Below are 16,607 nucleotides of genomic sequence, written 5' to 3' on the forward strand. Positions count from 1 at the left end.
TACACTTTTGGCTCATTTTCTAAAAAATTTATATTTTTTTACCCTGAAAATATAAATTTTTATTAGTATTATAGGGCCCCAAAATATTAAATCGCTTAGAGTCCTCGGCTATAGTTTGGGCCGGCCCGTATGTTTATTTGATTTAAAAGGTACGTTTGTCCACAAACTTTTGGAACAAAAATTCCATTTTAAATATTTTTAACTAACAAGACTAGCCTTATATTTACTTACTTTGATCCACTTTATGAAATTTCCTTCAAAAACCCCGAGACAAAAACCCATATTTAGAACCGCTTAAAGCCTCGGAACGTGCCCAAAATCTGCCGGCGATTCAAAACCTTTTACAGTTGAGTTTCACTTCCCACTTCTTTATACGCTCCATTTAACTGATTTCTCAGCCCGCCATTCTCTTCGAAGTTTCTCTACCCACGTTCCATTAAAAACGGAAGTTCGTGTTGCAGTGAAAAAAAAAAAAAAAATTGGAATTGATTTTAAACGCGTATGTATCTGGAAAAAGTTCTAAGCTTTGGTTAAGTAGTTCGTTCTGGTTTCTATTACAGGCTATGGGAGATCCTAGTGATGGAACCGATACAACGAATTGCGAGGAAGCAAAGGAAAGAAATGATGTGGACGCGACTGTGAAGGAAGGTTTGGCCAAAGCAGAAAATGAATCCCTCTCTCGAGAAGATGCTTCGAAGTTGGATGATTCGTCTGAATTGGAAGCTCGTAAATCAGAAGAACCCGAAACCGAGGAATCTGACGGTGAAGTTGAGAAAAACAGTATTAGTACTGAGATGATACAGAAAGCCGTGAAGAAAAGGGCTAAATACATCAAAGATGAATCAGAGTATGTTTTTTTGTCTTTTCAATTTTCCCTTTATTTATTTATCTATTTCTCGATATTATGATAGTTGTAGAGTTTAAGCTGCTAAAGCATTTTCCGTATTTTGTTGTTATATCAAGTAAACTTACTCTTGCGGGGCTTCGCCGGCTTTTGGAAGAAGATCTCGGCCTCGAAGAGAAATCTCTTGATTCCTTCAAAGTATTGATAAGAGACCAAGTCGATGAGGTTTGCATAATTTGTCATTATTGTTCAATGAATTAATTTTTATGGTACAAAATAATCTCCTCATTTTTGTGGGGGTATTTTATTAGGTTTTGGATCCCAAGAAAGAAACTAAGCCCTCTCCTAGCGTGAAGAAAGTTGCTACGAAAGCTAGTAAAGGGAAAGTAGCTAAAAAGGCAAGGAACGAAGAGAGTTCTAGTTCTGCGCCTAGTGGAAGTGGCGAGGATGAAGAGGAAGTGAAGCCCAAAAGGAAAAGGGAAGCTAAGAAGGTGTCTAGTGAGCTTAAGAAAATAAAAAGGCCTAGGAAAACCCCAGCAAAGAGAGTCAAGGCCGCGGAAAAGCCAAAAGATGACGGTGGTAGTGAAGACAATGGAAATTCATCTGAAGACGGTGATTCTCGCTCTTCAGCTGAAAAAGAAAAACCCGCAACGGTATCGAATTATCGAAGCTTATCTTGAGTTTGCGGCTTGTTCCAAGTTTTTGAGATTATTCAATTACCCGTCTTATGAATTTTCTTTTAATCAAAACGCAGAAGAAAGTGGCTTCAACACCTGTGTATGGGAAACGCGTTGAACATCTGAAATCGGTTATCAAATCTTGTGGGATGAGGTTATAGTTATAATATATTTATTTATTTATTTTACGGTCTTCTCATAAGCTTTTATGTCATCGCCTTTACATTATGTTGTTTTTTCTAAGGAAGAGGAGCGTGATTTTTAGCTCCAAGTATTGTTTTGATGCATGATTTATGTTTTACTTTTAATGCAGTGTTCCTCCGGTCCTATACAAGAAAGTTAACCAAGAGCCTGAAGACAAACGAGAATCCCGATTGATAAAGGAGTTAAAGGAGATATTGTCTAAAGAAGGATTGTCTGCAAATCCCAGTGAAAAAGGTTGGGACCGAAATTAACCCTATATAGGCAGAGGATTCTCGAAGTATGATATATATATATATATATATATATATATATATATATATATATATATATATATATATATTTTGTTGGGGGTGAGCTTGAAATTTCAAGACTAATACATAGATTGATCCCTGAGAATGTCATGATCACAGGTTGAAAATGATATTCCCAGAGATAAAAAACCAAAAGTTACGTAATTACAAACAGATAGGCCAGTCCCTGAGGATATTTGAGGGGGTTTAGTCCTTGAACTCATCCGAAGAAGCCGATAGCCGTATGGCTTTGAAGTAGTTAATTGATTCCAAAAAGTTTTCGTCCGACATTTATGTGTCTTCAAAAATATTGTTGTTCCTAAACCCCAAGGGCGTCTAGTGGTAAGGGTGATTCTCGGGACCTTGTACGTCCAGTTCGATTCCCCCTGGACGACGCAACAATTGGGGCCACTGGGGTAGTCTCCCAGTCTATAATGTCACGGCCTCGTGGATTTTAGTCGGGTCTAAACCACGGTTATAAAATAAAAAATGTAGTTTAGAGAGTAGAATGGCTTAATTCTCATTATTAGCCAAAATAGGCTATATATAGTAGATACAGTACCGTACGTACATAACATCTAGCTACAAAATATTAACCAACTAGCTAAACAATAGGAACTAACTACTGAGCCAACTAATAGCTATATATAAGGAAATAACTCTGACTAAGTATTACACGTGATATTAGATAGCATAGTTATCGAACATGCCTAACTTGTTTACAAGAAAATCAAAAGTAGGCTTGAACGAGCCCTTAGTCAAGACATCTGCAGTTTGATCTTCAGATTTGACGAATGGGATATAAATGACTCATGCCTCAAGGTTCTCCTTTATGAAGTGTCGATCAAGTTCTATGTGTTTAGTCCTCTGTCATGTTGGACATGATTATGTGCGATGCTTATTGCAGCCTTGTTGTCGCAAAACAACTTCATATGTAGGTTGATTTCCACTCTTAGCTCTTTGAGGACATGTTGAATCCACAGAATTTCGCTATCGTTCTCTGCACTGCTCCGTGCCACCACGCTTTGCTTGTTACTTGGCCAAATTACAAAGTTTCCGCAAACATATTTTGGCATAACCGTAGATGACCGCATCTCTTTCTATAAGAAATCTCCACAACCACTTTGAAAGGAGTGCCTTATATTTCTCAATTAGACGCCAAATCCCTAGTACCCGATGTGCCTGTGATTTACAACATTGCAGCCACAAAAGGAACCCCATCTTCCAACCTTCGACTCTTCATTGGAAGTCCCACCGGAAAGCAAAAACCTATCGCATACTTGATTTGTGTGTTGTGCTTTTCAATTGAATAAAGAAATAAGAAGCAATGTGTTGCCGATTGTCAAGTCATTTTCAATTTACTGTATATATTTCTTAATGCTTCAACATCTTCTTTTTCTTCCTTTTAGCGTAAGCTCAATTTTGTCTGGCCAGATGTTGAACATAAGTAACCTTGTCGCATTTTACTTGTAATGCTCAGAGGTCAAGGAAGTCAGAAAGAAGAAGGAAAGAGCAAAAGAACTTGAAGGCATCGACGTGAGCAATGTTCTCTCAAGCAGTCGTCGAAGATCAACAACAAGTTATGTGGCGCCACCGAAGCCAAAGATACCCATTGACAGTGATGGTGAGAGTTCTGAGGAAGAAGACGATGACGAGGATGAGGATGAAGATGATGACGAGGAAAATAATGATGCTGGTGGTAACGATGGAAGCCAGAGTGATGGATCTAATGTCGGTAAGGTTTTATTTTTATTTTTATTTTTTATTTTTTATTTTTTCTGTGTAGGCCTAGTTCGAGAAGTCTTTTCAATCAGTGCTTTAGGTTCTATTTTATTTTTCCAGGAAGTAAAATCTCTATCTTTCATTTCTAAAAGAATTTGTATTGATTTTTAGTTTTTTACCCGTACCTGAATTAATTATTGAACCTTCCTCTAATTAATGAAATAAAAAGAATTTGAAGTATGGTTGTGTAATTAATACCTGGATTGATACATTAACCTTCTAAACCGTGTGATGAAAGTATTGCATGAACATATATCTTTTCCACTGTCTCGAGTAAGATTTTTTTGGTAATAACTTGCCTGTCACATACTATATTTCCTTCAATATTAGAAGTGAGGAACAAAATTCTTAAACAGCAAGTTTCTTTTTCGTGTCTTCGTTGCATATAATTTATTCGTGACATAAAGCTGTTCATTACGGGAATAATAGCTGGTTTTTTCTTCTTCTTACAAATGCAGATGATGAGGTGAACAGCGATTGAAAGTGTCTCGACAATCGATCACGATAGATTTCAACAAGTTCTGATTTGTTTTCTGATTTTAGTTTGAAATTTCCTATAAACATTTTACTCGGTTGTTTTGTAGTGTCGCAATTTAATTTCAGAAGCCCGTCTTTGTTCATATAGCCTAGGTAGTAATTGGTGTTTCTTGCTCTGTGAGGAGTAGCGATGTACACTCTCGTTTACTAGTTAATTAATGTAAGATGTGATTAGGGCACACACTAAATATGTCAAATGATATTGTGATATATTATCAAAATGCATAGAATAGTTCTCAGACTTTAAAACAGAACAAAAAGTATGATATCTTTTCTACTTTATTTTGCATACCTCTTCTAAGGAAACCAATTTTACTCTAAGGATCCATTTGGAACCCAAAAAATATGAGGGAAAAGAAAATAAGAACCCGATGTGTTTCTTTAATTTTGTTTGAATTGAGAAAAATAAAAGAAATTTGACTTTCACCACTACCAAACATAAGAGAAAATGTTGATTTTCTCATGTATTCTTTCTACAATTTTCATTTTCTTTCAAATTTTTACTATCTTCCGCATTTTTCGGGTTCTACTCTTAAGGGAAAGAGAAAACAAGAGTACATGTACTTGTGTAATTGGAGTTGTGGCTTATGAGTGAATCCAATTACACGGGGTTTACGGTCTGCACTTGTTTTCTCTTTTCCTTCAAGGTGGAACCCGGAAAATGTGGGAGAGAGAAAATAATTATAAAGAAGAATTAGACCGAAGAGTATTTGTATTGCTAAAAGATCCTCGACCCTTCGAGGGGACCATTGCCTCCTATGAGTACAAAATACTTGACTTACTGTATGAATCTACCTATCCTCTCATTGCCCCCTTTTATTACAACAAACCCTAAAAAATTATCCACTAACGTCAAAGTACTAACATATCATATAGCTTAAATGGGGATATTACCGTGCTAATAGTCACACACGTAATACAAATTAAGACTCACTAGTACTAAATAGGGGTGTGCATGGTTTAAGTCCGGTCTAAAACGGGTCTTTGCAAGGCTGGTTCAGTTTAAACCAGTTTAAGTATTTTTTATAATTTTTTTGTGCAAATTTAATATAATAGTAAAAAAAAAAATTAAACAAATTAAATATTAACATAAACATATATTAAATAAGATGTCCAGCTTAAATTGGTTGGTTCAAATGTCTTACAATTAAAAAAATAAAATAAAATAAAATAAAAATTAGTACCAGATCATTTCATACCGGTTCAAAAAATCGGACCGAACTGGATTAGACAAAAACTATTCTTAAACAGAGTTGTGGTTTAAAAATCCGGTTGTCCGATCCTGTTTACGATTTATTTACTTTTGTTGTTGCTCATCCCTACTAAAAGACTATAAGACAGATAATAAAATGCACATTGCTTTGTCCTAATAATACCTAACCCGGGTCAAGCGGCTATATAGCCAAATAAAACTTAAGCTTTTGCAAAATAGCCATAGTTTGTCAACTATAAGCAAACTAGCCAAAGTAAGATTAATCTAGGTTGGATTAAATTTAATCCCAACGAACTATAAAAACATAATGTAAGGTTTATGACGGCTGGATTAAAATTAATCGAGGCAGGATTAAATTTAATGACAATCTGGAAATCGAGGATCTGAAGCAGAACCGAAACATCTCCTTCTTCGGCGACGCGATTCTTGCGTCCTTGACGCTCGCGATGTTCCCGATCGCTCCGACGGCGGCGGCGAAACCGGATCGCTGCGGGAGAAGACTCGACGGTCTTAGGGCGCCTTCTTCGAAGACGATTCTCCGAGCAACGTCGTCACCGGAGGCGGCGATGACGGAGACGGCGAGGGCGGCGAGATCGCGGAGGGAGTGGTGGTCGAGGAGGACGAAGCCGATTCCGCCGATGAGGATGAAGTCGATTCCCCTGGCGGCGAGAGTGAAGCCGATTCCGTCGATGAGGACGAAGCCAATTCAATCATCTGGTTAAAGTTTTTGAGAGATGGCTATTTTACCAAACAAATGAAACTATGGCTATTTCGCAAAAGCAATAGTTTGGGATTGGCTAGTTCATACCATTTTTCATTTGGGAAATGCAAGTGGGTGTGAGTAATGACTATTACCTAGTTAATCACATTCTCAAGTTACCTTGTTTTGAAATATGTATTAAGGTTTTAAAATAGGATATAAACGTAAATTTAAAAAATAATTAAAAGATTACCTTGTTTTAAGGTGAATCATTTTACTTAGGTAATCACATTTTCAAGACTGTTTTTGAGAAATTATTCAATTTGGACTACTTGAAACTTTTTCCCTTAAAAATAGTCAAAGTTTCACCTTATTTTAACAACGGGCCATTCTCAAGTTTTTAGGCAGTTTCTCTTTTTCAATTTACTATTTTATCAATCTTTATTTAATGAGAAATTGCCTAATTTGCCACCAATTTTATAATATTTTCCCACTTTCCACCAAAACGCTAATTTTTCCCAAAATGCCACCTCTATGTCAACAATATTGACATCTATGTCAACAATGTTGACATCAAATAGTGAAGGGCAAACATTTTGATGAAAAATGGGAAAATGTTATGAAATTTGTGGCAAATTAAGCAATTTCTCTTATTTAATTTATTTTCACTGTTTTATCAATCTTTATTTAATTTGTTTTTTAAAAAAAACTTATTAATGGTATTTAAATTTTTCAGAAAATTAAAGAGTTTTGCCCTTTTTTTGTTTGCAATCTTTATTTAGAAACTTTTGTTTGCAATCTTTATTTAGAAACAACAGATTTCCTATTTTAAAATTATTTCAAATTAAGGTGAAGATATTATCATAAATTATGATTTTTGTAATTAAATTTTAGAAAGCTTTTAGTACTTATTAATTGAAAACATAACAAAAAAAATTATTACAATATTCGTTACGTTTATATTAAATAAATAAATTTTTAAAAAAAAAAAAGACTATTCGTTATGTTTTTGTTGAATGACTATTTTTTTTTTTTTGAAAGCTAATTAGATTTTGTTGGCTTTTATTTTTATTTTTAATATTTTTCAAGTTAAATAAAGAGTATTTAAGATATTTAATTTTACTCAATTAGCTTACTGACTACTTATTTACAAATTTAAAAACTACTTAATTAATTTGTCTATCGCCCAATCTTTTCTAGCATTAATGTGTACCAATTAAGGTAATGAAATGATTCCCGATCATGTAGTTATTAGGTACCCCATATAAAAAATACCTTAATTAGTTGTGAGTGATTGCGGTCATGGTTCAACTATCTTGTAGCTCGTAGCAATCCTTTCAAGTTCTGTAATCGAACAATTGCACAGCATAAATGAAGCAATGACGAAATTTTTATCATTACAGTGCTTGAAATTCATCCGGGCAAAATTAATTTTTGACAACTCCATTACCATAACACATAATTTGCTCCAAATCACTATCTAAATAAACAAAAAAAAAGGCTGAAACGTTCACGGATCCAAAACACTAAAAAATTATGAATCCAATGGGACAAGAATAATCAAGTTATTCAATCCTCAAAATCGCCAGCGTTCTCGAGTAAGTAATTTGCTGCCAGTTCTTCATTGCGATCGCACGCCAAATACGCTTCTATTACAGAAGCTCTGTCAAATCCCATCGCCTCCAGCTTTTGGAAAAACATTTAAGAGCCATCAGTGAGAAAGTAAGATCACCTTGTTACAGCTTTTGCTATATTGATTTATTATGTTCCATGAAAGGTAAAGAGAATGAGAAAATACCCGTTCGATTGCCTCTTGTTCATCTGATGTTACATTGATGGCATGAGGCATGTCTTGCTCCGCCTGATCAAACATGTCTCTGAAAAATATGATAAAATAAAAATACTCAATTATCACAATTTTATGGATTGGAATAATAAAAGCGGTACTTTTTCTCAGGAACTATATTCATGCATGAATTGCCCTCCAAACATGGGTTCGATAATAAAAACAAATAAATAAAGAACTTGCGAATCTGACTAAGGCGATCCAGAGGTTCGATTCTCATGGACTGCACAATTTCCATTTCTCGATTCTGTTCGTATAATAGCTAAGGACTATTCGCGCTAAACTGCTAGTCGTTTTATAGTTGATGCACGATTTAATACTATCATCTTCTTAAAATTTTATGCCATTGCAATATGTGATCTCCGATACATTATAGGCAGAAACCTACTGCTTCCCCAAGGTATCAACTGGGCTTATTCTATAAACATGTCGCATAATCTAAGAGAAATTTCATTATGTGGACCTCAAAGTTAACAAAATATCAAGACTAGACCTCCTACTTCAAAAAATATCAAAAAATTGACTTTTGTCCCTATTTCAGACAAGAATGCCCTTCTGACCATAAAGCATCATATGGCATCGTACGGCATTGTATGTCACGATGGTCAAAAGGGTATTGTTGTCTGAAATAGGGACAAAAGTCCATTTTTACATATTTTTGAAGTAAGAGGTCTACTCTTGATTTTTTGTTAACTTTGAGGTCCGTATAATGAGATTTCTCTAATCTAAACATAAACAAGGGATTTTACTTTTGTTAGGCAACAAGGGGAAAAAAAAGGGTGAAGCAGAATGAATTACTTTTGTTACAATATAATTATGAATATATGCAAGGGAAACATAAACTCACCCTTCAGAATCGTCAAGGGGTTCGTTTATAAGCTGAAGAAACTCTGCCTGATGCTCCTGTATTAACCTCAAAAGCTGGGGGTTTTGCTTCCCAAGCTCTTGCAACATGGGCTGTGGTGGGAAACAAATAAAAGTAAGGTAACAAAAAGTAATGAATCTCAGATAATGTAATAATATAAAGCTACAGAGCTTCTATGTTAAACACAAAACCATACCTGCAAAATTTGTGGATTAGCTTGCACCATCGATCTAAGAGTTTGAAACTGAAAGTACCAAAAAAAAAAACATAATTCAGTACTTTTTTTTTTAAAAAGAAACTGAATTAAAATTAATTCAGTACTCAAAGCACCAATTCCTTCTCAAGACACACGAATTACGTAGCTCTATTGCTTTTGGATAAAGCTTACTTAACAGCAAGATATGCGCACAACACAGTCACCATCAATTTCAAAAACCAAAAAACTAAACTACTACTACTGAAATAGAGAGCGTGCCAAAAAAAGGCCTTATGGCAGGAAGATACTAAATCCTTACAACTGTTTTAAAAAACCAGACTGAAGCTTTGCTGGGAAGTTGGTTGCTTACGATATTATGCACAGGTTTCGATGAATCCGAATATCATAAGCAGTGAAAATAATAACATATGATGAAGTAAAAAAAAATAAAAAATAAAAAAAAAATAAATAAAAAAAAGGTCCAGTGGCTATCTAGCCATATGAAACGTTAGAAATTTCTAAATAGCCAACGTTTCGTTAATTTTTTGTAAATATCCACGTAAATCTATTTACTCAAGAGTAAATTTCTAGTAAATATGTGTAAATAACGTTGGTTACGTCATATTTTTTTACTATTTACGAAACATTTATGGCTATTTACGAAAAATTTACAAAACGTTGGCTAAAATGCAAATGCTTATGTTTTTGTGGCTTATATCGCTAAATATTTGAAAAAAAAAAAAAGAAAAGAAACCCCACCTGTTGGTTGTTCCTAAGGAAATCCAAGGACCCTAGTGCACCACCGCCGCCAGCCGCAGCAGGTACTTCCTGAAGAATTCCAGCTTTGAATGCTCAAAGACAAAGTACGGAATAAACAAAGACAAGTAAAACTGTTACAAAACTCTCTAGTCTTACTTGAGGGAACATATCCAAGGGAGCCGAGTTTGGTGCACCGGTGACAGCCACAGTGGCAGAATCAGTTTCAGTCGCTTGACTCCCAGGGAAGCGAGCCACAGGCACTGCAACTTCTGCTGCTTCTGGGATACCCTGGAAAGAAAAGAAAAAAGTAGACTTTATTATAAACTAAAATAAAATAAAAACCGAGTTACATTTAGTATGCATAGGATAACGGTCACTATGCTTTACTATCGATTATGTTTCAGGTCCTATTGCATTCTCTAAGCGGTATGAAATATACTTTATCCTTTCAGCTTACAGAGTACAGATAGTCCACAGCACGTTCGGGGTTGTTATAAGCTGCTCGGAGTGCCCGTGTGACTGTATCTTTGTCCCAATTACCGCCACCCATATCCATTAGTTGTTGAATCGTCTGCTCTAGACTATTACCAGCAACCAAGTTTGAAGCAGCTTGATCATAGGTATCGCTACTCACACTACAACAAAAACAAGTTACTAGCGGAATCATTAAAAACTCTATATATAAGTAATTTATTAATAAACTTGGTAAAAAAAAAATATTCTAGAAAGATATGAAAGAAAAACTGGAAAATGATAAATAAAAAAAAAAAAAAAAACAAGTTTGTTATTGAATGCATACTTCCGACTCAGATCACATAATGGAAGATAGAAGAAGCTTGTGTACAAATGTATTCTTTATTCAAACACCAGGTTTTTTCCTACACCGTGACAAGTGGACATTTTCTTTATTTTATCACCAACCCACAAAAGACGCAGCCCCACACAAGCCAGCAAGATCTTTCCTATCCTATAACTGAAAATCAAATTTCCATTAATGAAGAAACTACTTCAACGCATTCAATAAATCCAAGATCCACCAAAGTAAGTGCTACAAACGCCAAATCTTTTATCTTTATCATTCATTGTATTGGAACCCAACCGAACCCTACAATCTTTCAGAAAGAGGAAACTGAAGCATATTATTCTGTACGTCTTCATGAGGAATCAAATCAAAGCATAGGCCACATGGGAGAAACCATAGGCCCCGACAAGACAACTTTTTTTAAAGAAAGGAAACCTAGTTTTTATTAACTCCCGAGCCTAGTAGTCTCAATAATTAAACAAAACCAAAACATATATATATATAATATGCATTCTCTAAGCACAGAACCCTACATACACTTACTCCATAAAATATGTTAAAGGCACACTTTTCTAACCAATCATTAACCACAAAATGGTTACTAAAAAAACGGGTGGTACTTCAAGAAAGAAATACATAAATGCATAAAGATCATAGCATGTAAAAGGATGATTATATGTTGATAGACTACACTGCACTATCATGATAAATTTGGTGCTCAAATGAACGTAACAAAACCATGGAGAGGTAAATGACAAGGTAATGTCCTATTCTCAGTACTCACAGCCAATAAATATATATGTTGCTATTTTCTCTCTGAAACGCAAGCAATATATATATATATATATATATATATATGTATATATATATACATATATATATATGTGTGTGTGTGTGTGTGTGCGTGTGTGTGTGTGTGATCTTTCTAGTGCACATACACAGCTTGTACAGGAGCTTCGGCGGAAACAGGCACGGGAGCCGGGACTTGTGCAGGAACAGGAATTGGAGTGTTCAAGGTTTGTGTAGTTGCCGGAGGATTTGTAAGAGCGGGCTGTAATATTATAAAGGTATACATGTTATACAGAATAAACCAAAGTCCATGATGTATAGCATATGAATGAGAATAGAGCTAGTACCTGGGTGGATGAGGCTCCAGCAGAGCCTGAAGATTTACTCTGCAAACAAAAAAATTATATATATTCAGGAAGAGAGAAATTTAAAGAAAAGGAAAATCGAAATCCAAAATGTAATGGACATTCTTTTCCTCACAAGGAAGGAACTCAAGATAGAATATTCCACAAAACTATAATGCATATTATATATTTCCAAAAGTCTAATGCACATATCATGACAAGAAATTTCAGATAATCATAATCTATTTTAGACCAGAAAACCAAAATAAATAAATAAGCAAGCAACCGAAAAACATCTTAAACCCAGGACTTGGCTAGAGAGTTAAACAAGTTTAATTATTACCTTACTAAGCATGACTACAAGAAAACCATCTTCTGTAACCTTATTCTCTACAAGTGTAGTTTCATCTTTCAACACCTTTCCGTTATGAATCAGTAATTGCTGTCCACAGGGATAATTGTCTTTCCCTTGAACGTCTTCAATGTTCTTCTTCACCGCCATAACCTTGTCCAATTAAAAACACAACCTTTTCAACAATCCCATCCATACGAAATTCAATTTCAGAAATCAGCAGAGCAATACATTTCCCTCATCAACGGAAGACAAATCCAGCCAAAAGGCGCTCAAAAAATAACTTGTTAAAACAATCAATTCCCATTACAAAAACGACATTAGCAATAAAAGAGTGAAACTTTCGAAAGTCGAAGATAATTGGCATAAAGGTTTCATAACGAAAATAAATATAAAAAAAAAACGTGAAATTTACTGAACTGTGTCGGTAGACTGGACCCTGATTTCAAAGTGGCTGCCTTTGAGGGTCTTCACTGTAAGCTTCATGTTTCTACGTGAACGAAGGTGTAAATTAAGAAAGATCAACGGTGTATTCAATGGGAATCTCTCGCGCGAGAACGGAGAGAACCCTAGAGAGAATAAAGAAGAGGAAACTGGAGCCAAAATTTAGGAAAGTAATAAGAAATTTTTGGGAGAAAACTCAAGAGGAGTGAGATTTTGGATTTGCTTTTTTATACAAAGTGGCAACTTCCATGTGATGACCACGTGATATGAAATATATATATATATATATATATATATATATATATATATATATATCATTTCTTCCTAAAATTAATTAAATAGGAATTTCTCTATAAATGTATAGTATGGGCCAAGGTTTGGCTTCCCGGGGAACCGGCCGGATTCCGATCGGGATTCGCCGAACCGGAGTTCACCGGGAGGAAACGTGAAGAAACCGCTGGCGTGTCGTGAATCCGGTAGTAATCCGAGCGTTTTCCCTTTTTTTTGGCCTTCATTTGCTCAAATCCCCGCTCGTATCGTGATTTCTGTCAACTTGACTGCACTTCCCGGGGGATTCTGTTTGTCACTGCTTTCGTTTGTCAAAAAACTAAGGTTTCCGAGAGGTGTGAGTCTAGGATTTCGGAGATTTGGGGATTTTTTCAATTTTTTCAAAAATTTGTGTCTTAATCCTATAATACGATGATGAATTGATTATGTTTGTAATTCAGGTTTGACTTTATGGTACTTTATGTTGGATTTTATCTTAGTTTGAACTTTGTGTTTTATATTTTGTCATACGTGTTGTAATCAAGGTTTGACTTTACGGTACTTTATGTTGAATTTTATCTTGGTTTGAACTTTGTGTTTTATATTTTGTCGTACGTGTTTGTAACCTAAGTAATTTAGTTTTGCAAAATATGAAAAAGTGTTTATTATTGCAAAATATTTGTATGAATACCCCTCGATTTCCTACATCTTTGTCGGTTTCCTCTACGGTAACCGGTTTCCTTTTTTTGTCTGAATCCCCATCGATTTCCACTCCGGTAAGCAGTACTTTCCCCCACAATTGAAGTCCCGGTACGGTAACGGTAACGGTAAGGCGATCCTTGGTATGGACGCGAGAAAAATAAAATATTAAGGTACCTGGTCACTGGATTGTTATACATTCTAGCATCGTGTCCATGAGTAACTATGTTGCCTATATGTCATCATTTTTCTACCCATGAGTAAAAGCGACACAAAAACACGACCGAGATCAAGGCCCAAAAACAACGATACAAGACAATTCGGTCAAATGGGCTAAAAATCCACTTCTATGAAACAAAAACTCAAAGTCAAATCAAAGGAGACTCCACCTCACTCCTCTTGGGAGAGAAGTCCTGGCCACTTAGAGCTCTCGCCCAAGCCAGAACGAGAGGTCTCACATGATGAGACCTCCATCTCACCCTTCATGGACGAGAAGTCGTGGCTACTTGAGCCTCTTCCCCAGGACGAAACGAGAGGTCTTGGCCGGGTCACAGGCCTCGCTAGACGAGACCTTCATCTTGTCCCTCCTGAGCGATATTTCCTAGCCACCTCGACCCCTCGCATAGTCTAGCAAGGGAGGTCTCTGTTGGCTTTGATGCCCACAAGAAGAGTAGTAGTTGTTATATGCATTTGATGTAATAAAGTCTCACGAAGACTCTTACTTGTAACTGCTGAATAATTAATAAAGAGTTGAAACTTTCATTCATTCATTCTTCCTTGTTTGTTTAAAGCTTTATGATAAACCTTAGTCTTTAGTCATTAAACAAACCTAACAACAAATGAAGAGTCAAATACAGATTTGCATGAATAAACTCTTCATGGTTTGCTTAAAACAGTATATTCACAATCTAATGATCAAAGGACTATTGATCTCAGTATGATTGTTAGAAGAACCTATGATGTCTGGTTATGCGACATAGAGAGTTGGAGACTCTATAGTTCTTCCTGGGTATCTTCTTCAGGTACTGAATTGACCAGTGCACTTCTAGAGACAGTATAAGAATAAACCATTTAACCTCTTTTGTCTCAAAGTCACTATGTATGAATTGCATCATGCTTACCTCAATCCTGAAATGAGACATGTCATTTCATAGCTTACATACTCTCATTTGAGAAAGTCAGAGTTCTAGATTCACTATGTGATATAGACAAGACCTATTGATGAAGTACTAAGTTATGAAGATGTCATGAACAACTTTGTGAAGATCTCATAGATATGGAATTCATGTACAAGATTGCTGAAATGCAGTGTATATCACCTCATGTTTTGTTCCTTGGAATGTGAATAAATGAACTGGTCAGTGTCCAAATTGAGTCATGACTCTTTTGGATGAATCAATGTGACTTGTTAGCTCCTCGTCAATACATTGTTTCTAACTTATTCACAAGTGACAAATGAGTTGAGGAAACAACAACTAGAAGGGTAAAATGATAATTTTATAAATCCCATTTAGTTGATGATATTTATGAAGGGTAAACATAGATGATATTCAATCGATCAACTCATCACAATTAAATAGAATTTTGAGTAGAAAATATACTCATTTAAACCGAGAGATTTTCAGTGTCAACTATTTAGTGGAGTCAGTTGACATTAAGCTAGAACTTGGAAAAGGTTTGTGAACTTTTATATCCAAGTATGCTAGCTCAAGCTTTGTTCATTTGGATCCATGAGGTCACTACCACAAGTTATTGGAGTAGGATTTGTTAAACTGGTAGCTAAGTCAAAACAAGTTCAAGTGTTAAACTAGACGAATTTGACGAAGATTGTCTAAAGGGTATTTTTGTCCATTAGGACATAAGATTGTATAAATGCCAAAATAAGATTTTGGACATTGTCATATGATGACAATGTGAATTAATCCACACGGCCATGAATAGCACTTGGGCCTTGAGGATTGAATTTCATTTTATGGAATTTTATGTGAAAATTCTACATGGGCTTTTCTTGTATTGTCTTGAACAAATAAAGAAACATCTAGAAGCATGCTCTAGATGATATTTTCGTGGCCTCCATCAAGAGAAAGAGGGAAATTATTTTGTGCATTGACGTATGAAGATACTTGCCAAAAAGGAAAAGAGGAAACAAATTTATAGCACATGCTATATGATGTTGGACGTCCAAGAGAAGAAAAAAAAAGGGAAACAAATTTCCAGCCTTGATATTTTTATGATAGGAATGGGAAACAAATATTAGGCTCATGAATATGTGATATTCAACCATAATAGAAAAGAGGAAATTGTCTCTTCAAGGCAATCTCTTCTCCTATAAATACCACACCACATTCACAATGTTGAAACAAGTTTTTTGTGAGACCTTCTCTCTCTAGATTGGCCGTCCCCTCTCTCTCTCCATCTCTTCTTCTTGCTCTCTTTTTTTGGCACCTTGGTCCTCATTAGAGCTAGCGTTTTGTATTAGCTCTTTGTCTTTAAGACTAGTTCTTGAGTCATTGTGTTTAATAGTGCCCACACACTAAATCCTTTCCAAACTCGAAGAATCTAGTGGTAGAAACTATCGTGGTTACTCGGATTCAAGAAGACACGAAGGAGACAAGCTAAGTGGGGAGACATCCACTTCACTCCTCTTGGGTGAAATGTCATGGCCACCTGGACCTCTCGCCCAGGCCAAAACAAGAGGTCTCACCTCCGCCAAAACAACATATCTAGTTTTTAATTTTAATTACGATGAGCAACTAATCAAAAATCAATAAAGACATTAATATAGAGGATTAGAATTACTCACATTTAATCTCGCTATTTGAGGTTCCAAAGTGGTTGACAATTCTTCAAATTCTTTATGATCCTTGTGTTCTTTGTAGCGGATCGACACCAAGTCTTCTGCGAAGTTCTTCAAATCTTGAAGGACGAAGGTGTGAGCAACCTCTATTGTCTCAAAATTACTTCGACAAATGTTGGAATAGTTTTCACTCTTTTAGG

The 16,607-nt window shown here is 35.5% G+C and overlaps 2 protein-coding genes across 2 annotated transcripts; one reads left to right on the forward strand and one right to left on the reverse strand.

Annotated features, from left to right (window-relative positions):
* The first annotated feature begins 211 nt into the window (after nt 1-211).
* Nucleotides 212-4,594, forward strand: LOC149402101 (DNA ligase). Its single transcript, XM_089610092.1, has 8 exons — nt 212-346; nt 561-847; nt 964-1,069; nt 1,156-1,497; nt 1,599-1,675; nt 1,835-1,959; nt 3,496-3,750; nt 4,256-4,594. The coding sequence occupies exons 2-8, from the start codon at nt 564-566 to the stop codon at nt 4,276-4,278; spliced, it is 1,212 nt and encodes a 403-aa protein (XP_089466218.1). The 5' UTR covers nt 212-346; nt 561-563; the 3' UTR covers nt 4,279-4,594.
* A 3,025-nt stretch (nt 4,595-7,619) lies between these two features.
* LOC149402102 (ubiquitin receptor RAD23b-like) lies at nt 7,620-12,869 on the reverse strand. Its single transcript, XM_089609274.1, has 11 exons — nt 12,621-12,869; nt 12,192-12,353; nt 11,852-11,890; nt 11,654-11,766; nt 10,371-10,548; nt 10,070-10,201; nt 9,914-9,982; nt 9,155-9,202; nt 8,941-9,050; nt 8,046-8,124; nt 7,620-7,933 (listed from the first exon to the last, which is right to left on the reverse strand). The coding sequence occupies exons 1-11, from the start codon at nt 12,684-12,686 to the stop codon at nt 7,817-7,819; spliced, it is 1,113 nt and encodes a 370-aa protein (XP_089465400.1). The 5' UTR covers nt 12,687-12,869; the 3' UTR covers nt 7,620-7,816.
* Between the last annotated feature and the right edge of the window lie 3,738 nt (nt 12,870-16,607).

Source organism: Urtica dioica, chromosome 3, assembly GCF_054948205.1.
Source record: "Urtica dioica subsp. dioica isolate 48M chromosome 3, U.dioica_male_clone48M_v1_H2, whole genome shotgun sequence".
Taxonomy (NCBI): Eukaryota; Viridiplantae; Streptophyta; class Magnoliopsida; order Rosales; family Urticaceae; genus Urtica; species Urtica dioica.

Bases quoted from the DNA above. Each gene is read 5' to 3' on its own strand.
- LOC149402101 (XM_089610092.1), top strand. From the start codon at position 564: ATGGGAGATCCTAGTGATGGAACCGATACAACGAATTGCGAGGAAGCA. The intron at 1,676-1,834 runs GTTATAGTTATA...CTTTTAATGCAG, and splicing joins ATCAAATCTTGTGGGATGAG to TGTTCCTCCGGTCCTATACA. The intron at 1,960-3,495 runs GTTGGGACCGAA...TGTAATGCTCAG, and splicing joins TGCAAATCCCAGTGAAAAAG to AGGTCAAGGAAGTCAGAAAG.
- LOC149402102 (XM_089609274.1), bottom strand. From the start codon at position 12,686: ATGAAGCTTACAGTGAAGACCCTCAAAGGCAGCCACTTTGAAATCAGG. The intron at 10,202-10,370 runs GTAAGCTGAAAG...TTTTCTTTCCAG, and splicing joins CTGTGGACTATCTGTACTCT to GGTATCCCAGAAGCAGCAGA. The intron at 9,983-10,069 runs GTAAGACTAGAG...GGAATTCTTCAG, and splicing joins CCTTGGATATGTTCCCTCAA to GAAGTACCTGCTGCGGCTGG.